Source organism: Pleurodeles waltl, chromosome 7 (assembly GCF_031143425.1).
Source record: "Pleurodeles waltl isolate 20211129_DDA chromosome 7, aPleWal1.hap1.20221129, whole genome shotgun sequence".
In the NCBI taxonomy this organism is placed as follows: domain Eukaryota; kingdom Metazoa; phylum Chordata; class Amphibia; order Caudata; family Salamandridae; genus Pleurodeles; species Pleurodeles waltl.
Genome location: NC_090446.1, coordinates 930,040,049 through 930,061,885, shown reverse-complemented (window position 1 = coordinate 930,061,885; position 21,837 = coordinate 930,040,049). Strand labels below are relative to the sequence as shown.

Genomic DNA, 21,837 nt, shown 5'->3' with positions numbered 1-21,837 from the left:
GTGTTACTCCCCCAGGGCATTTTTCTGGGCAGGCACAATGACATCGAACAATCGAGGCTTGCTTTAGGATGTGGTAGTGGGTTATAAATTCAGAACTAGTTTGGCACACTAAACAAACTACAGTAAACACAAGAACCAGTTCTAGCTATCATACTTAAGAAAAGAAGATATTTATTTACTTGTGATAAATATAGAAGTACAGCAGGTACTACCACTTTCTGAGGCTGGACTTACTGATCATACTCTGTAACTATGTTTATGCACTAGACATTAGGTTTATACATTCTAGGTTATTATGACTAAAGTTATTTTCTCCACAGCTTTGGGGAAATCTAATTTTATTCTAGGGCAGAGATGACTGACAGGGAAATACAATATATTAAGTTGGGATCAGTCAGCAATCTGTGCTAATGTTTTTGGCAATTCTTGGTTTAAGGTGGGCCGCTTGGTGCACATCAATCTGTGTGTTTGGTTTTCCCAAACACACAGATTGGCAAACATAATTACTTGAAAAACCTAAAACTTGCCTCAGAAACCCAAATGTATTGCACACAAGTTTGAAAAGTTTTTTTGGTGTGCCAAAGCCAAGTTCAGAAAAGTTATGATGCCCAAATGAATTTGGGTATCTGGAAGTCTGAGATTATGTTACACAGGAGAGAGACACATTATGGTGAACCATCAAGGGCTCTGACTAGTCTGACATCAAATACAAGTATTCATCCTCATGTAGGGCAGCACCCACAATAGAATTATTTCAAGGTGAGATGCTGGATCCAAACGTCCTCACAGCAACCCCTCTGGACTTCTAGATGGTACTATATTGGTTTACCATAAGCCTTGACAACTACTTCTTCTAGAAAGAAACCCCCTGATTGCTGTCATGGGTTTAAGATCACAGGCCTTGTGCTGAATGTATCACCTTCATGTTTCAGGAAATCTTGCTAAAATCACAAACACCTTTTGGCTGATCAACATTACAATATTATTTGGATACTTCAACAGATGGACAGAACAAATGACTCCGTAACATTTTCTGCTTGGTTATGTGCCCATAGTTGGACTGTCTCAACGTAAAATAATGCTTTTGTGATTGTTTGTGCTGTCCTAATATGAGGTTGAATGTGTGACCCTTCAGGTTCTTTTAGAACATATTCTTATGGTATCCCTTCAGACAGTAGGCTCTCTGAGATCCCAGCCCCACCATTAGCAAGTGCAACTAGTGACAGAGACTTCATTGGATGTGCAGGATATCTTTTCATATCTACCTTATCTTGTGATAGTTGTAGTAAATGGAGTACTGGGTGTTGGGTTAAGGGCAGCCACAACAAACACCCTTGGGGTACCTCAATCTAGTGGTCTTTATTAAACTAGAGGCTGCTTTGGGTTAACAAATTCAGATTATGGTACAACTCATGGGTCCTCTGATAACCACCAAATGGGAACCTGGGAATGTAGGGTTGGTTTGAGCCACCCATTTAGGAGGGAAGATCCCAAAATCTACCAAGATGCAACAACCAGCTGTAGCCAATGAAATCTATTCCCAGGCAAATGGGTCCATCCTTTTGACTCCTTTAGGGCTGTTACTATAGTTCAAAGGGCACCCATAGAGCCATTTTGTGATGTGGCAGATCATGGTCCGTGGCGGCCGACTGACCTTCGCTGTTCTGGAAAGATTCTAGCAGCTTCTTTATTCTAATGATGGTGTTCCAATTCCCGGTTTGTTCTGGTCAGCATAACAGCAAGATCTTTCTGGTAAGGGCGCAGCCCTCCTCAGGCTGGGGAGTACAGCTCCATCTTCTTCAAAGTCACAGCAGAGGTTGACTCCAGTTAATAGGGCTTGTTCTCAGGTTTTGGTGGAGCATAACACTGTGGTTCAGTCCCTCGTGAACCTTTCTTGTGGTTGGAGCTCAGAGGCTTCTTGAAATCCAAAGAAAACATCCATTACTGGCTATAGAACGGTAGTAGTCATCAGTGGGAAGCTTTCTTTAAAATGTTATATCTCCTTTCATTCAGAAGGAAGTGCATCTTGCTTTGTTGTCTTTTGGGGCTTTTTTGTAGGCGGCCAGAGCATATATGCAGCCAGAGCATATGGTGGTGCAAACAAATCAGATTCTTTTGTAAACTGGCCCAGACAGCCTTTGCCAAGTTCCTCTGCTTGCTAGGCATCCCTGAGCACAATGAAAGAAAGTGTGCTGGGGCGACACTTAACTTAGAAATGGATGGATGTGCATCCTCCGAAGCCCACAGGACACCTTCAGTTTTAGGCAGGGATCCATGAATGAAGGACCTGCAGTTATCCACAGTTAGAAGGTAACTTGCAAAGGAACTATCATTTTATGTGGGCTAATAGACAGTGTCTTAAAGGGGCAACATTTACTCTGCACATGGGCTCCTGGTATTATACTCTAAACACATGTAACACAACACATAAGCCACTCATAGTCCAGGTACTGCAAAGACTATGGTTTTGGGGGACCAGCCACCTTTTACTCAGTAACCTACAGTAGGCAGCCTCTTCTGCAGTGGCACAGGTTTAATGGACTGCTCTTCTATCATTCAGCCACCACCAGCTGATGGTCATCTCATTGCCTGGTACAAAGGGCCATTAGCTACCCCCAGCTATAAGTGCTGGGCATGTGGTCTATGCTTTACTATTGAACATCAAGGAGTACCCTCTGGGCAGGGATGCTGTCAAGTCCACCGTGGATAAATCTAAAGGAGGATAAGAAATTCACAAAAGTACCAGGAGTACTTGAGGCACCAGCACACCTTACTTTTCCCTTATTTATCAGCCCCATTAAGGTTTGAATTTCTTCCTCTAGCTGATGCTACATCAGTATTCTTTACTCTTTGACACAAATTTTCAGTCTCTAATTACTTCACTACCCAACCCACAGCCACATTTGAAGTCTCCCTGTTTATTATTACTCTCCTGGCCCGCTCCTGGTCGTATCCAAGCCTTTTCAAACTTGTCCAACTATTCCATACTCATTCTGGTCTCTGCTCTCCACATCCTTTCATCTCTAGTCTCAACTCGTCATATCTGCTACTACGTGCCCCCTCATCACTACTACTCTCCTCCCTCTTTTCTAACACTCAACTCCTTCCTCTCTATTAACTTTTTACCTACTCTGTATTTCTTATTTCTACGTCACAATTACTTAGTCCTTCCCCCGTTTTCACTCTTATTTCTCACTATTTCCCACTCCTACATTTCCCTCCCTCCTCTGCGCTCCTAAATCAATTCTTTCTTGCCCTCTCTAACCCTCGCTCAACTCCTTCCTTTTCGTCACTCTTCTCTTCTCTAATCCGTGAACTTTGCCAAGTCCCGTACCATTACAATCCTCCATCTTTCTCCCTTATCCTTTTTCACCTCTTCTTCTGCAATCCTCATTTCCCTTCCCCTCTAATCCTTTCCTCTCTCGTCCCTTCTTCTCTAATCCTCATTAGGTTCCCTAATCCTCTCTCCCCTTCCTCTGTAATCTCCACTCAACTCCCTTTGAATCCACTCCTCTTTATCTCTCATTCTCCTCCTCCGCTCTTATTCTTGCACCCAGTCACATTCATTTCTGAACCTTTTTTTGTAATCCCTTTATCTTTAATGCTCTGTTTCTGCTCTCTATTATTTTATGCTTGCCTTACCCTTCTCTTAACAGTAACTCCTGTTGGTTATCACCCACCTACTCGAAATCCATGTTAGCTATCCGCTCCATTCATCACCTACTTCTTTCTGCTACTCTCTCGCCCTGTTGTGCTCCCAGCTTCCTTCGCTTTCTCGCTATCCTCTCCTTCTCCGCTGTCTTTCGCGATCCTCCTCCTTTCTCAGAACCATTTTGTGCTTCCGAGTCCTCTCCCTGCTTCTTTCTCTTTCTCAGCCCCCCCACTCTCTTTATTCCCCCAGTTTTGCAGACTTTGGCTGTATGTTGGAGATTCTTCGCTTGGAGTATTTGGCCGATGGTCGTTCCCTCGTTGACACGGTGGGAAGGCGACGTTTTCGGGTGCTGAAACGAGGACAGCGAGATGGGTACCATACTGCGGATGTGGAATACTTGGAGGATAAGAAGGTCAGAACCGCTGGTTTTTATTATGAAATGGGGAAAAGGCTGTTCACGCCATGGAAAATGCATCGGAAGGTAACACTTCTGGTGGGCAGACGGTCATGGTCTTTCCAGCAGTTAGTTTGAATAGTAGGAGGTGGGGGCTAGGGAATAGGTTTTAAAGTAGTGGATGAAAAATCAAGTAATTGGGAGGTAGGATGCTCTCCTCAGTAGTCTAGTTCTCCGACTGTTGCGATAGTGATGCTTTTCTACCTGTCTTCCCTAGGAGGCCTCACTATAGTAATTACCTGGACAAATCTCTGCTTTAATTTATAATTTGCCTTATCCCTCACTTCTGCGCCTTTATTTTTCTCTGGTTCACTGTTCCCTTTCCTTTTCCCTTGACGGAGCTACCACTGCTACTTACTCCACGTAGTTCTCTTGTCTTTGGCACTTTACGCTTTTAAACAGTGCCAAGTTGACATTCATTCTGTTTATTTTATACTCTTTCCTCTGTTATGGCTGCCTTCATCCTTCTCCCTCGCGTCAGTTCTCTGTTGCTCCTATCCCTTTTCTCATTTCCTGGACTATTCTTAGGTGATTATTATTATTGTTATTGTTATTGTTATTGTTATTGTTATTATTTTTATTCTTGTTATTATTATTTTTATTCTTGTTATTGTTATTACTTTCCCTTGCTACACCCCCCAACCCTTCCACCATGGTGTTAGCCTCCATTGGCTTTAGCTGTTTAGTAATCTCTCTGTCTTCTGGCTCTGCTCCTCTCCAACTAGCTGTTTCTTTATTTGCACTCTTGTCCTTTCATCTATTCTCTAGAACTAATACCAGCCTCTTTCACACTCTTGCTTTCCTTCTCATCCCTTTCTTCCTTGGTGTACTTCTTTGTCCCTCTTTTTGCCCAGATTGTCACTTTCTGTCCGACGCTCCCGCTTTCATTCCTCCTTCCACTGGGTCCTAAACTCTCCCTTTCCTTCCTTTACCCCGCCAGGTACAAGGGAATGAACTGGTGGAGCTGCAGAGGTTACATGACCTGACTTACCAGCAGGTAGAAAGCTGGATATCTGAAGACCGTGCAGACCTATCTAGGCCAAGCTTTCTGCAGAGTGGACCTCTGCCCAAGAAGGATGATGATATCCAGGTAGCAGTTTGAAAGGTTTTTTGTTATTGTAAAAAAGATGCTTGTGTTTGTTTGTTTCCCCCATCTCCTCCAGTAGTTATTAGAAGAGGCCAGATTGGGAGAAAGTGAGCAATCTTTTTGGTAATGCGTGAATTAGGGTCTCCTTCGTGTATACACTGGGCAATTGGAGGGAGATGCATGTACTGAGTAGCTACCCTTACTGAGCCATTTATCATGGACGTCAAGCCACAAGCCAAGTCTTTCACTCTGTTTCTAGGTAGCACCCTGAATGAATTGTTGGGTGCTGGCACCTTTTCGGGCTATGGGGAACGTTAGTGACCTGCGGTTGGAGTATTTCGCGATGCCAGTTCCTGATGCCCCTCCGGTGTGCTGTTGGCCCTGGGAGTGCTGTGAGATCTCTTGGCAGTACGGTTGAACAAAGATGACTCCATTCTCCTGTGGCAGTCCCTTGACCTCCTTTGAAGCACCCGCGGATGCCCTCGCTTCTCCTTTTGATTTTTCTGAGTCAGAAACCCAGTCAGCCAAATGAAAATGGGAAAACATAAATGTTCTCCAATTCTTTTTGGCTGATTGAGCTTCTATCAATTAGAGGAACCTGGGCAGTCATTTGTGAAACAAAGGCTCCTTCTGATGAGGCCGACGGAGCACCTTCTGAGAATTTCCATCCTACTATTGCCACCTATTTTTGGAGGAGGTGGCTGCTAATTACTGAATTGTCCTTACCTTCAGAGCAATAACGACTGTTAATTACTCTCTCCTCACTAGGAGTCTTTTCCTATGACTTGGCCCCTAATTGCAGTGAGGGTAATTAACCGCTGTTAGATGATGCAACTTAATTATTCTTTAGGTCCATGAAGTCCGTGAAGTTTAAGGAGAACACAAAAGTCAACTCCGTGAGCTGCACTACTTATTTGTTGCACTACAACATAAGCATTGATCCTATTTTTGTAACTACATGTAGGTATTCAGCCACGGGCCGCAGGCCAAAGGCAGTATAGTGACCCAGGAAAGGACATTCACCGCAACCCCCCAGCAAATAGTGGAAAAATAGCTAATAATGTAAATGTGGAATTGTTCAAAACCACACCATCTCCCATACCGGAGGGCATCATGGAGTGGTGCCTTCACTAACAAACCTTGGTATGTTTTTCTTTTTTAACCGACCATACGACATCTGTTGAGGTTAGAGTAAGCTTTTTTCCTTCCTGTTAGCAGTTTTATAAAACAGCTAAGTTAATACACAATCAACCAAGGTTATTCAATGGAGTCTGACCAACTACCAGTCCCCAGTAACCAAGCAACATAAATTCTAAGAACATTTGCCTGTCTGCAAAAGGGAAATAGGCAAATTATTACTGAAAGCATTCATTGAGGATGTCCGGCACACAACCTATATTTCTCATTCCAAAAAAGTGACATGTCTCCTAGACCTTAGTACGCTAAATTGATATATGTTTGATGTGTATCTCAAGAATTCAAGATCACATTTACTATGCTGAACAACAGGATACTTTTGCTTCTTGGTACTGGCAAACAAATCCCTGATCGGTAATTGCAAGATAAGTGATGTCTGGCAAGTTGCAATTAAAGGAGATAGTAAACTTATCTGGAAAGGAAGAGGGGGAAATTCGAGCGAATTCCGGCAGTCTGTGTCCCACATCATTACGTTGATGTAAGTATAATGAAAGCTGCTCTGTACACCTATCAAAGGACTGCAGGCCCAGCGAGAAGAAGAGTTAATTATTTTCCTGTATTTTTCTAACAGCAACACTTAGGAGTTACTTTTGTAAGCTGTACTGCAGTTTCATATCATTGGAGTCTTGGCACAGCTTGGTCTAAGAATAACTCCCCATTCTGCTGCTAGAATGTATCCCACTACCAGCCAGATGCTCAGAGCAGCGACAAATATAGTAGCCAGACCCGCAACTGAATCCAGAGTGTGGGGGAAGAAGGCTGCTTACTCAGGGTGGAGACCGTAATGTTGGGAGGCTGTCAAGACACCATTGTATGATGAAGAAGCAGGCTGCGAATCTGGGCCCAGGGGCTTGGCCATTGGTGGTCAGAGGCTGTAGCACAGAGGGCGTCTGCAGGTGCTTCAGGGGCCGTTCCAGGCCCTGGCTCCATTGTAGCAGCACTGCTACCCCCTGGAGGACTAACTCACTTGCAGTGATAGTAAACCTCCGCATTTAACAGCAGGGCTTGTGATGAGCAGGATTTGACATGGACCACACCAGCTGTACTTAAAAGCTATCTTCCTTTGTTAAACCTACACATACACCCGATCACTAGGCTGAAATGAGTGGCAAGCTTCTGCTGGGCACTCGAGTAAAACACCATGCACATGATCATGAAAGCTGTAAAGACTATGTATAAACTTTCTGCAGAACTGCAGCACCACATCATTCAGTTGAAGGTCTGACTTTGCTGGTGAGACAGGAGGTTTGGAAAGGAGCATCATGGGTCAGCCCTAATTGATTTGATAAAGACTCAAGTTTAGTTTTGTGGGGAGTGATCGCTCTCAAGGGCCACGGAGTTAGTGATAGTGTGTCTGGCCACTCTAACAGAGTCTCTACGCAGATCTTAGCTGTTTTACAGATAGACACACTGAAAGCGCGGAGCGCTGATCTGCTAGAACTTTGCTGACTGCTTGTTCTATGGAGGTCGTGAAGTGTCCCTTGGTCACTGCTGATCTAGCTCAGCATTCCAAACCTAGGAATAACCTTTTAAAGCAGTCACTTAGCGACAGTGATAGCATCTGCACAGGCATAAGGCTACACCTCTATCCAAACTGAGAACATACCTTGAAGGCCAATTTTTTATGTGCTAGGTTAGGGATGTGACTGTATGAAATCCAATTGGATGTATATAAAGGAATCCCGAGAGGGAAGAGGAGCAGCGGGGAGGCCTTGATCCCTTTTCCAGCATTAAAGGACGGGCAGGTGGCACACGACTGGGAATAACTCTAGTCTATGAAAGAAAAGAAGGGTGCATAAAAATGGGTTCCAGAAGCACGGATCGTGCCATCCTTACCAACCTTGGTCTGCTCCAGGATACAACCTGATGAGGATACGGAGTAGTAATTTCGGTGGAACTACACGGCCAGTGCTGTCACTCAACATCACCTCAGGATCATTTTTACATTGCTGGTTCAATCAAACTCATTTCTCGCTTGCAAAGGCTTGCTCCTGCAATTAAGACACACCTTTTAGGGTAGGTTAAGGACATAAGTTTGTTTTTACAACATATACAGCAACATCAGTGGTTTGAGACAATGTAGCATTTTAGCAGCTAAGTCAGTTAAAACAGTTTAAAAGGTTTTGGACCCGGTGTGCTTTTTTTAAGGAAGTACCCGCTGATGTCGAGCCCTATGTCCATCCAAAGGAGCTGCAGTCATGAGTGACCCAAAGCCGTACTTTGAGTCTGTATACACAGTGAAAGTTATTTCCTACAATATAAGCTCTTGTTAGTGTTATGAGCTCACCAACCTAGCGTGTTTGTCTGGGGGTAGGTTACAGGTTTCTATATTAACACATTACAATGGAGATTAAATGCTCAGACAGGTTTCAAACAATGACTTGCATACATATCCTAAACAGGGAGGTGGAGATATCTGCTAGACAATCTCCGGTCACACTATCTCCTCCCAAGCACCTGCCCAATGTAAGTAACAAGCGATATTTACACACTGCAGGACCCTATTTGTTGAAGATGAGAGGAAAGACTTGCCCAGTGCAGTTGTAGATACCCTATTTTGGATCTGTCTGCTTCAGCACAGCACCAAAGAATACCTGACAAATAACAAATAACATTTGTGGGACGCCTAAAAATGATTCGGGTATAAAATAATATACCAACTAACTCAATTGCCTGTATTATTCAAATGGAATTCTTAAATAAATGTATTTATAAAAATGAGCGATCTCAAATCATTGGTTTCAAAATTTCAGAATAAATTCATTGTTATTCAGAAAAACAGCCCTGCCCACTTTAAAAGGACACTCCTATTTCTCCCCCCCCCCCTTTCCACCTTGTTGGAAAACTCCAACATGGCATTCCTGTTGATGCGCCTGGAGAACTCTGTGGGTCTCAAGTAGGGTGAGTGTGCAGGTTCCTTTTTCTGCCTATACTCGCCCCTCTCCTGCCAGTGGTCTGGAAGTGTTGCTTCTGACCATGTTTTGATGAGGAATATATCCTCTACTTGGGTTTGTTCAGTTTGGTGGTTGAGTATAATCCGACTGTCCATGGTGTTTCACTAAAGGGGAGATTTGTCAGATGAGTGCTCTTTGCTATCTGTTTCTGCTCCATTTCAGGAACAGTGTCTTCTTACCTCTCTGTGTCTTTGGTATAGAGTTAATGACATCCTTCGAGCAGACTGCACCTGCATTGCTGTCTGTCGGAGCAGACCTACTCCTGGTACCCGAGGTCGGCAGCGCTCTCCAGACGGGGATGCTGCTGTCTGTGCTCTGGACTAGTCAATAGGGTTTGCTTTACGATGCAAGCGCAGGCAATAGTACCAGTACCAGTCTAAAGTAGGTTGCCGTGAACTGGCAGGCTTTCTTGCTTTGTCATTCGGGTTATCCTTGTGCCAGTCACAACAGCCCGAGCCAAATGAGCCTACCATGAGTTACTTTTTTTTTCAGTTTGACCATGGTTGGCAGTCCGTGGTCCTCCAGCATTACGGCGGATTATTTGCCCTAGACGACACAGCCTTGTTTTGCCTGGTCAGGGTGATCAGATTTTGAAAGCTAAAACCAAGAGTTTTCGCTAAAATAAAAGAAGGGCTCAATTCATCATCATCCGAGGGGCACAGAACGACAGAGCTCATCACTATAGAATCGCATACGAGGCACTTAATAAATAAATAAAAAGTAATCTTTTAAGCCCAGAATCGTACATGTTATTTAAATAGCTTTCTAATAAGAGCTGCTAACTAGTACTTCATTGTAACACAGAACTGTGCCTTCTCTGTTTTTCAGTCGACCCTCACTGAATACCGGGACCTCAACCAAAATTACAGAATTCTGCCAGAACAGCTGGTGAAAAGCCGGGACTCGCCTGGAAAATCCAGAGTACCTGATCACCCTGGCCTGGGCTTCTTTCTAGCCCCCTTCCTTCAGAGCAGTTCCCTCTTCTTTCAAGGGCACCAGAATCCACTTTCTCCCTGGAAGCAGGGTCCAGGCAGCATCTCCTGGTAGTCTAGGAGAGTTGTTCCCACATAACTGGTCCTTAACAGCGCAAGAGAAGGTGTCAGTCATTGCTTCAACCCTGTAGAACAGCAAAATCTCACGGTTGCTACTGTAGTGAGACCTCAGTCTTTTGGTCCGTAAATCTAGACCTATTAAAAGTCTCTGTTCCATCTTTATACCCAAGTTGCAGGCCATCTTTGTGTATTCCAGCAGCTTATGTCTGTGATTGGATCTAAGCAGTTCTATACTTTTCCTATTTCCAAGCAGACTTCTGAAGCCATGTTTTTTGTCACTAGTGTGACAAGTCCTCTACAGTCCAGTAACGGGATAGTAACACTATCGTTACAATCATTTGCAATGCAATAGGTCTCGCATTTGCTCCAGTTAGAGCTATTGGCGTGGTAAATTCCTAACTGGACGTTTCTTGCCAGATAAATTGAAAATGAAGTGTAAAACATTAGTGAGATGATTCAAAGCCCCATGGCTGCCATGAGCATGAGCGCGAAGGAGAGACAAAAAAAGAAAGACGTTCGCTCACAGTCCAACATATCGGCAAAAAGAAAATAAGTTTGCTCTCAGTCAAACATATCGGCAATTGTGCAACTATCCATGTAAGGGGGCAGTCTGCAAGGCGGTAACAAAACCTCCCCAAGGAGGAACAAACGTAAAGCATTTACCGGTGTTATCTGGGTCTCATTTCATATCATACAATGCACACTTGCATGATTGTTGTGTGTGCTGAGGTGGTAGTCAAAAACACTACAGCTTGCTAGGAGGAGCTTAAAGCATGGGAACGTGCTCTCTCAATGCAGAGTACCTTTCTTTGTCCCATCAAATAGTCACAAATCTTGGATGTGAGCGGTAGCATAGGATACCAGCCATTGTGAAATTGAATGTTCGATGGCATCTGTTGCTGCAGATACACATGTTGTGCACAGTCCGCCATCTGGTGTTGGGTCGGAGTGTTACAAGTTGTTTTTCTTCGAATAAGTCTTTCGAGTCACGAGACCGAGGGACTCCTCCTCCTTGCTTCCATTGCGCATGGGCGTCGGCTCCATCTTAGATTGTTTTTTTTCCGCCCTCGGGTTCGGACGTGTTCCTTTTCGCTCCGGGTTTCGGGACGGAAAGATAGTCAAAACTTCGAAAAATTACATCGGTATTGTTTCGCTCGGGATCGGGATAGTTAGAATCAACACCGAATCGTGAAGAGCTCCGGTAGCCCTTCGGGGTAATTTCGATCACCCGTCGGGGCCTGGTCGGCCCGACCGCGTATAACATCGACACCGATGGAACGGACCCCGTTCCGATTCTGTCCTAAAATGCCACAATAAATATCCATATACGAACCAACATTTGGTCTGTAACTTGTGCCTGTCACCCGAGCACAAAGAAGAAACTTGTGAGGCCTGTCGTGCGTTCCGGTCCCGAAAAACTCTCCGTGACCGTCGAGCCAGAAGACTACAGATGGCATCCACGCCGACAGAACACCGAGAGTTCGAGGAACAGGAGAAGAGGAGGAAGCCTTCTCCGTCCATGACTCTGACTCGGATGAATTCGACGTCGACGAAACTGTGAGTAAGACGCCGAAAAGCACACCGCACAAGAAAACAGACAAGGGCCAAGGGACGCCACTGCCAACCGGCCATGGCTCAACCCATAAAGGTGACCGTCCATCGGCACCGAAAAAGGCCGAACTGGTGCCCAGATCGTCCGACTCGGGTCGAGACACAGGCACACAACATTCTCGGGACCGAGAAAGTGTTGCCGAAAAAGATCGACGCCGAGAAGGCGGAGCCGACGCTGCTCGACGCAGAGACAGCGGCACCGAGGATGATCGACGCCGAGAAGGCTCGACTCCGAAAAAGAAGAGATTCGCCTCGGAGCCGAAAACAAAAAAGGACACAGTTTCGGTGCCAAAACAATCACCAACCGAAACCACTACCGGCTCATATTCAGAGGAACATTCATTGTCCTCTCAAATGCGTAAGCACAGGTTTGAAGAGGAGCTACAGACTACCGATGTAGACCATACACAAAAGAGGATCTTCATCCAGAGTGGAACGGGGAAGATTAGCACTCTTCCACCAATCAAAAGAAAAAGGAGAATAGAGTTCCAAACTGAACTACTAACACCACAAGCAAAGGTGGCAAGGAAAGCAACTCCGCAACCCTCTCCTCCACCTGTAACTCAAATATCACCGGCACAAACTCCGTCACATTCACCGGCTCACACCACCATGAGCCAAGATGACCAAGATGCTTGGGACCTATACGACGCACCAGTGTCAGACAATAGCCCAGAGTCATACCCTACCAAGCCATCACCACCCGAGGACAGCACAGCGTATGCGCAGGTGGTAGCTAGGGCAGCAGAATTCCACAACGTGTCGTTACACACAGAACCTGTCGAGGATGACTTCCTTTTTAACACCCTCTCCTCCACCCATAGCAACTACCAAAGCCTGCCTATGCTTCCGGGAATGCTAAGGCACACGAAGCAAATCTTCAAAGACCCCGTCAAGAGTAGAGCAATCACTCCAAGGGTAGAGAAGAAGTATAAAGCACCTCCCACAGACCCTGCTTTTTTCACCTCTCAACTGCCACCAGACTCAGTCGTGGTAGGAGCAGCTCGCAAAAGAGCCAATTCACACACATCGGGCGATGCGCCACCCCCGGATAAGGAAAGCCGAAAATTCGACGCAGCTGGGAAAAGAGTCGCTGTACAAGCTGCCAGCCAATGGCGCATCGCCAACTCTCAGGTGCTCCTAGCGCGCTATGACAGAGCCCATTGGGATGAGATGCAGCATCTCATCGAGCATCTACCCAAGGAATTTCTGAAGCGGCAAAACAAGTGGTTGAGGAGGGACAAAACATCTCCAATAACCAAATACTCTCCTCTATGGATGCAGCGGACACAGCTGCAAGAACGATAAACACTGCAGTTACCATCAGAAGGCACGCATGGTTGCGCACATCTGGCTTTAAGCCAGAAATACAGCAAGCAGTACTCAATATGCCGTTCAACGAACAACAACTGTTCGGACCAGAGGTTGACACGGCGATTGAGAAGCTGAAAAAGGACACTGACACAGCCAAAGCCATGGGCGCGCTCTACTCCCCGCAGAGCAGAGGCACTTTCGGCACCTTCCGTAAAACAACATTCAGAGGAGGGTTTCGGGGTCAGGCCACACAAGCCAGCACCTCACAATCAACACCGTCTACCTACCAGGGACAGTACCAAGGGGGAGGTTTTCGGGGCCAGTACAGAGGAGGACAATTCCCGAGAAACCGGGGGAAATTTCAAAGCCCCAAAACACCAACAACCAAACAGTGACTTACAGGTCACTCAACCCCTCCACATAACACCAGTGGGGGGAAGACTAAGTCAGTTTTATCAATCATGGGTGAATATAACAGACACTTGGGTCTTAGCAATTATCCAACATGGTTATTGCATAGAATTTCTACAGATCCCTCCAAATATCCCACCCAAAACACAAAAAATGTCAAAACAGCATTTAGACCTCCTAGAAATAGAAGTTCAAGCACTGCTGCAAAAAGAAGCAATAGAACTGGTACCATGTACAGAAATAAACACAGGAGTCTATTCACTGTATTTTCTAATACCCAAAAAGGACAAAACACTGAGGCCAATCTTAGATCTCAGAATACTAAACACCTACATCAAATCAGACCACTTTCACATGGTCACACTACAAGAAGTGTTACCATTGCTAAAGCAACAAGATTACATGACAACCTTAGATCTCAAAGACGCGTATTTCCACATACCGATACATCCTTCGCACAGGAAATACCTAAGGTTTGTATTCAAGGGAATACACTATCAATTCAAAGTCTTACCGTTCGGTATAACAACCGCACCAAGGGTGTTTACCAAATGCCTAGCAGTAGTAGCTGCACACATCAGAAGACAGCAAATACACGTATTCCCGTATCTAGACGATTGGCTAATCAAGACCAACTCGCTAACAAAGTGTTCACAACACACAGAGTATGTCATACAAACCCTCTACAAACTCGGGTTCTCCCTCAACTACACAAAATCAAACATTGTGCCGTGCAAAATACAGCACTACTTAGGAGCGGTAATCAACACAACAAAAGGATTAGCCACTCCGAGTCCACAAAGGGTTAAAAATTTTCACAAGGTCATACAGGCCATGTATCCAACACTAAAAATACAGGCAAAAGTAGTTTTAAAACTCCTAGGCATGATGTCCTCATGCATAGCCATTGTCCCAAACGCAAGACTGCACATGAGGCCCTTACAACAGTGCCTAGCATCACAATGGTCACATGCACAGGGTCACCTTCTAGATCTGGTGTTGATAGACCGCCAAACATACATCTCGCTTCTATGGTGGAACAGTACAAATTTAAACAAAGGGCGGCCGTTCCAAGACCCAGTGCCACAATACGTAATAACAACAGATGCTTCCATGACAGGGTGGGGAGCACACCTCGATCACCACAGCATCCAAGGACAATGGGACGTACATCAAACAAAACTGCATATAAATCACCTCGAATTACTAGCAGTATTCCTGGCACTAAAAGCATTTCAACCCATCATAACCCACAAATACGTTCTTGTCAAAACAGACAACATGACAACAATGTATTACCTAAACAAGCAAGGGGGAACTCACTCGACACAGCTATGTCTCCTAGCACAAAAGATATGGCAATGGGCAATTCACAACCACATTCGCCTAATTGCACAGTTTATTCCAGGGATTCAAAATCAACTAGCAGACAATCTCTCTCGAGATCACCAACAAGTCCACGAATCGGAGATTCACCCCCAAATCCTAAACACTTACTTCAAAATTTGGGGTACACCGCAAATAGACCTATTTGCCACAAAGGAGAAATCAAAATGCCGAGACTTCGCATCCAGGTACCCAAACAGACAGTCTCGAGGCAATGCCCTATGGATGAACTGGTCAGGGAAATTTGCATACGCTTTTCCCCCTCTCCCTCTCCTTCCATATCTAGTAAACAAATTGAGTCAAAACAAACTCAAACTCATATTAATAGCACCAACATGGGCAAGACAACCTTGGTACACAACACTACTAGACCTGTCAGTAGTACCACACGTCAAGTTACCCAACAGACCAGATCTGTTAACACAACACAAACAGCAGATCAGGCATCCAAACCCAGCATCGCTCAATCTAGCAATCTGGCTCCTGAAATCCTAGAATTCTGACATTTAAACCTCACTCAAGAATGTATGGAAGTTATAAAAACAAGCTAGAAGGCCATCCACTAGACACTGCTATGCAAGCAAATGGAAAAGGTTTGTTTGCTACTGCCATAATAATCAAGTTCATCCATTACACGCATCCCCAAAAGATGTAGTGGGATACTTACTACACTTACAAAAGTCAAATCTAGCCTTCTCTTCCATAAAAATACACCTTGCAGCAATATCTGCATACCTGCAGATTACTCATTCGACTTCACTGTTCAGGATACCCGTCATTAAAGCATTTATGGAGGGCCTAAGAAGAATAATACCACCAAGAACACCACCAGTTCCTTCATGGAACCTTAACATCGTCTTGACAAGACTCATGGGACCACCTTTTGAACCCATGCATTCTTGTGAAATACAATTCTTAACCTGGAAAGTTGCATTTCTCATTGCCATCACATCTCTAAGAAGAGTAAGTGAAATTCAGGCATTTACAATACAAGAACCTTTTATCCAAATACACAAAAATAAGGTTGTACTAAGAACCAATCCTAAATTCCTACCAAAGGTTATTTCACCGTTCCACTTAAATCAAACGGTAGAGTTACCAGTGTTCTTCCCACAGCCAGACTCAGTAGCTGAAAGGGCACTACATACATTAGATGTCAAAAGAGCACTAATGTACTACATCGACAGAACAAAAGAGGTTAGAAAAACAAAACAACTGTTTATTGCATTTCAAAAACCTCATACAGGAAACCCAATATCAAAACAAGGTATAGCCAGATGGATAGTTAAATGCATCCAAACCTGCTATCTTAAAGCAAAGAGACAACTGCCCATTACACCAAGGGCACACTCAACCAGGAAAAAAGGCGCTAGCATGGCATTCCTAGGAAATATTCCAATGCACGAAATATGTAAGGCAGCCACATGGTCCACGCCTCACACATTTACTAAACACTACTGTGTAGACGTGCTATCCGCACAACAGGCCACAGTAGGTCAAGCCGTACTGAGAACTTTGTTTCAGACTACTTACACTCCTACAGGCTGAGCCACCGCTTTTGGGGAGATAACTGCTTACTAGTCAGTGCACAACATGTGTATCTGCAGCAACAGATGCCATCGAACGGAAAATGTCACTTACCCAGTGTACATCTGTTCGTGGCATTGGTCGCTGCAGATTCACATGTGCCCACCCGCCTCCCCGGGAGCCTGTAGCCGTCGGAAGTTATCTTCAACATCTGTACATTTGTATATATATATATTACTTAACCTTAATTTGTACATACTTATTCATTCCATTGCATGGGCACTATTACTAACACACACAACTCCTACCTCACCCTCTGCGGGGAAAACAATCTAAGATGGAGCCGACGCCCATGCGCAATGGAAGCAAGGAGGAGGAGTCCCTCGGTCTCGTGACTCGAAAGACTTCTTCGAAGAAAAACAACTTGTAACACTCCGACCCAACACCAGATGGCGGACTGTGCACAACATGTGAATCTGCAGCGACCAATGCCACGAACAGATGTACACTGGGTAAGTGACATTTTCATTATTGAAAATGATCAGAAGCGTTGTCTTGGGTTAAGACTCTACATCACAGATTAAATGCCTTGCTTAAATGACATTTAGAGACTAGAAAATGGATGCATGAACCTAACGATGAAATAAAGGGAAAATGTATTTTCAACCAACCAAAAATATTAACTGTTGTTGTAAAACTAGCTCAAAGATGCAACTTGAATTTACCCCAGTGATGGCTCCATTTTTTTCTATTGCATGATCTTAAAAGTAGGCAACAGTTTCGTAGCTGCTTCTCTCGCCTTGAAATATACAAAACCGGCCAGGACACTAGCCCATTGTAGAAGGGCATGTTTGGAAATATGGGGATTTCTTTACTTTAAGGATTCTCTGAAGGGTGGAGAAAGCTGCGGCCTAGAGAATGAAGTGACAAGCAACTGTCTAATATCTCAGGGTATGGCTGGAATGATGCAAGGTCGTATTTCAGTTTGAGGCCTTATCTCATTCTTCCCGATTTACCAAACTGGTGCAGCCATAGAATATCGTCTGTGTGTTGCTGGTTAGAAGGACCTCGCTGGTTTAAAGATTCTGTTTCAGAATTGTAGTGTCTTCATCCCAATGCCCTGGTTAATTGCATGCTATGCCCTATATTTCGTGCAAAACTCTGAGTGGGAAGTAAGCATCGCACCTGAAAACCTCAGAGTCGCATTTTTATTGGGTGCGGTAATTATCACAACTAACATCGGGGCACTGGTAATCGAGGGCCTAGAAAGCCATTCACGTGGCTGGTTCTGGTGTGTGCATAAAGTATTACTTCGGTAGTTTGAAATTAACACCTCTAAAAATATTACTTCTAAATTATCGCTTCTAAAAATAGCTACTATTAAAGCGAAATTCTTGGAAATGATGGACTTTTTCACTTGAAGCAAATTAGGGCAGCGCACACTTATTTAGGTAGTTGTCAAATAAAAAGGCACAGTATGGTTGTGCAAAATTTGATTGAAAATGGTGTATGGTTTAATAATGTTCACGTTGCCCTTATTGAAATAGAAATCTGCATTTTTTTTCTTTGGAGATATTTTCTGAGTTAACTTTTCACAGCAATGCTGGTTATGCACTTAGGGGATCATGAAGTGCTTGGCAGACACCAGAACAGCAGTAAACTGTTGGTGCCCTCACATGTCAATCTCGCGGTTCCTACGCCCTGTTAAGAGTTGGGGAGGTGCTGGGTTTACTACGGTGGGGTTTCAGCTGGCATAAACCCTTAACCGGAAAGCCTATCTACCCTAGACCGTCAGATAATTGTGATGATACCCTGCCTCTTTGGGGGCACGACAGTTTTCACTCGTTTTCTGTCTCCAGGAACCATTTGTGTGAGGCATGGTGGCCTCGGGGGGTCGGGAAAAGTCTCACTTTTCCCATTACGGAGGGAGAAAACTCCATTCACATCCGACTATTGTTTTTTTTTCTTCTTTTTATTTTTACAATAAACTCCCACTTTGGGCGTTTGTCGTGAGGAAAAAAAATCAACTTTGCTGCGAGCGGAAATCAAACATGGTGCTCTGAATGGAGATTCTGCTACGGCAGTTCTACTGACAGCACACATACAGGGCGGGAACTCTGGCATGGCAGCCTGTGCTCTACCTGGAGAGCGGGAGCCATAGCTCCATTGACCAGACTGGCCCACGGGAAGCCTGTCATACTCTAAATAAGGAACGAAGATAGGTCTGTGTCCACTGTAAATGTTCTTCGCACTGTAAACCTCCAGTGTGTCTTTTTTATATGCTTTCCCTGGTATTTTTGCGTATTTATTTAGATGGTAGTTTATTTAGAGGGTAGATTTCGTTTTTTTTTTTTTTTTATCTGAGCTATCATTCAGGTCCTCTGTCATGAATTGTGCAGAGCATTAACCAGTGTTTCTTTCCCTCTTCCATTTCAAACCAATTTGTTTTCATTTCCTTTTAGTCACTTTAGGTAATATGTGTGCTTTATCTTCAAGTACTACACAATTATATTCACCTTACTACTCTCAGTAGACACATCTTGAGTGATGCGTTTCAGTGTAACTCTCCATGTAATGCATTTCAACACATCCCACAGCACCCTCAATGTAACACAAGTAGAACTGTTAAAACTGAAGAGATGCTGTGCTACATCTGTGCATGTGTACAGGCTGTACCAGTGAATAAAGTCGGCGCATTTTAAACCCCACATGTGCCAAATTCGGGGCTGACACATCTTTATTGTTTCATTACTGAAAGCCACTCTCGTTCTGCCAAAACAACTTTTCACCTGACCTGCAGGGCCCTTATGTTCGCACAAAAGGATCCTTGTATAGATTTGCTGATTGATCTCAGTCCTGGCGTACAACATACCTTTTAATTTCACTGATGTCCACGTACAGTTCTACCAGTAACCTCCCTGTTGAACCGGATGCTGTATGAGTCCTGGTCTGCAGTGTCCATTACTCTTTTTACCCTGAAACTCAGACTGCTTTGCCGGTAGGCGCCTTTGCGTGCTCCGTTATTGCTCCCTTCTCTGTCTTGTAATGTAAAGATACTGTCCCTCTCTTCCAGGCTTCCCCCGATGGACCTGCCTGGTGTTGGTGGTTGCTCGCCATCCTTCCACTTGATCCAACCTACCAGATGATGATTCTTTCAATGACTTCCTTGAAGGACCGGCTGACGCACATGAAGCACATCCTGTCTGTCTTTACACAGAGCCAGACCTAGGCAGGAACAGCCTTTACCTCGGCTCAGAAGTGATTCCAGACTTGAGCACTGCCACATGGAACCTCATCAGCTGAAGCCTTGCATTTACTTTTGTTTCTCAATGTGATTCTCTAATTCATGAATGTTTGACCATTGACCTCAAAGGCCACTGGATGCACAGTAGAGGTGATGGAGATAATGTACCGTCCAGCCTGCTACGAGGAGAGCGAAGTCCGCGATCCCTTGGGCACTGAATGAAACAAGTAGGGTGTCAAATCTAAAGCCACTTTTAAAACCTCAGTGAAAGCCATAGGTGGGTGGGAAGAGAAAAGAAAAAGCATCACAGCACAGGAAGTGAGGAGATTCCATAAGGGAATGATGCAGAACCACACAGGAAGTGAGGTAGTATCGCACAGGGAATGGAATGGCACTACAGAGAATGTGAGGGATGCCACATAGGAAGTGATCAAGCACCACACAAGAAGGTCATTGCGAGAGCTAGCAAAAATACAAAACCAAGATGTCTTAAACTCTGGAACACTTGATAATCAGTTTTTCATCTTTGTTTCCTCTCTGAGTGGGCTCTGTTGTTTGTGCGCCATTTTCATGGTTTGAGTACAGAAATTTGCCCTTCCTACCCATCTAAATCTAAAAGAGGCAGTTTTATCAGTCTGAGGTTAGGAAAAACGGATTGATTGTCTGGATGAATGACTAGACTGGTCTATGAAAAAGGGAATATTGTTAACATACCCTCGCTCTTTGCAATTAGTACTAGTACTCTTGATTCTCTAGTGTATTTGAGGAAAATTTATTATCATGTTGGACTATGAAAATTCCTTTTTTTTTTTGGCACTTTGAGGGGTTTCTGGCTTTAGAACTACCTACAAAAAAAAATCATCTGCCAAAGCGATGTTTTATTCTGGGATTTGGGCAACTGTATTTGATTTATTAAAGTATTGTATTGGTGACATCTATTGTGACTTTTGTGAGAAAATATTCCTCCCACAAACATGATACAGGCACTTGGTTTTCTGTTACAGGATTACCTTGGTTCTGACCGAGATTCTCGAAGTAGCATGAAGGGCTTCTATGTGAAACCAGAAGCAATATTTCTACAGTCATATATTATAAGAAAAGAAAAACATGATTTCAAATTTGGTGCTAACCTGGTGCACGTGTGATGCATTTCTACTGATATAGTTTCATAAGCAGATAAGAGTTTTTTTTAATGTTACATTTCTAGAAGATAATTTTAAATCCTGTGTGAAATTTCAAGTCGATTCCAGGGACGTGACCTGCCACATGTATCAGTAGGCAGGAGTTTTCTGTTAGTGGTGTGTGGCACTTGTAGTTTTACTATTCCATTATGCTTTAAGGCTGCAAAGCAAGGATTGCCAAACCCCCTCCCACTTGGCACACTGATCTTAGAGCTCGGTTTAAACACTCATCCCCTCCGCATCCAATATTCTAGCACCACTCCCCAAGAAATTGTATTTTTAATCACATGTAGAGGTTACAACCACATACCCTCACCTGGGTTGGACAAGTATTAAGGGCTTGGTCATTATCTTGAAGACTTCAGTGCAGAGGCTTCATGAAGAGACACACACCACACCTCTACATTAAAATAGATTTACAATTCAGAGAATTGGTTGAGGTTTTTAATATTTAAAGTAAAACAAGTATGTAATGCCGATCCTGAATGTCATGTATGGGTTATGGGCATCTAGTGAGTACCTAGCTAAATGGTGGCTAAATGCTTAATCCCCCCCAAAAAAAACTGATGTCTCCATCTGATATTCTGCTGCCTGCATTACTGTGAGCCCCCGGCTCAGGAGCAAAATAAACTTTTTATTTGGGACATTCTTATTAAAACACATTAATAAAAAAAAGGCATAAATGGGCCAAACAGTATGGGCTCATTCAAAGGACATGCGGACCCATAAGTGCACTTAGATTTAAAAAAAAAAGGTACATTAAAATA

At 44.0% G+C, this 21,837-nt stretch overlaps 1 protein-coding gene across 2 annotated transcripts in view; it reads left to right on the top strand.

The window, feature by feature from the left end:
• Positions 1-20,821, top strand: part of LOC138245736 (LON peptidase N-terminal domain and RING finger protein 1-like) — a 110,461-nt gene extending 89,640 nt beyond the window's left edge. For both annotated transcript variants that reach the window (XM_069199602.1, XM_069199603.1), the window contains exons 10-12: positions 3,902-4,064; positions 5,047-5,196; positions 19,719-20,821. In XM_069199602.1, coding sequence (XP_069055703.1) covers positions 3,902-4,064; positions 5,047-5,196; positions 19,719-19,874 — 469 coding nt within the window. In that variant the 3' untranslated portion in view covers positions 19,875-20,821. The remainder of the gene's footprint in view (positions 1-3,901; positions 4,065-5,046; positions 5,197-19,718) is intronic.
• Positions 20,822-21,837: the final 1,016 nt, after the last annotated feature.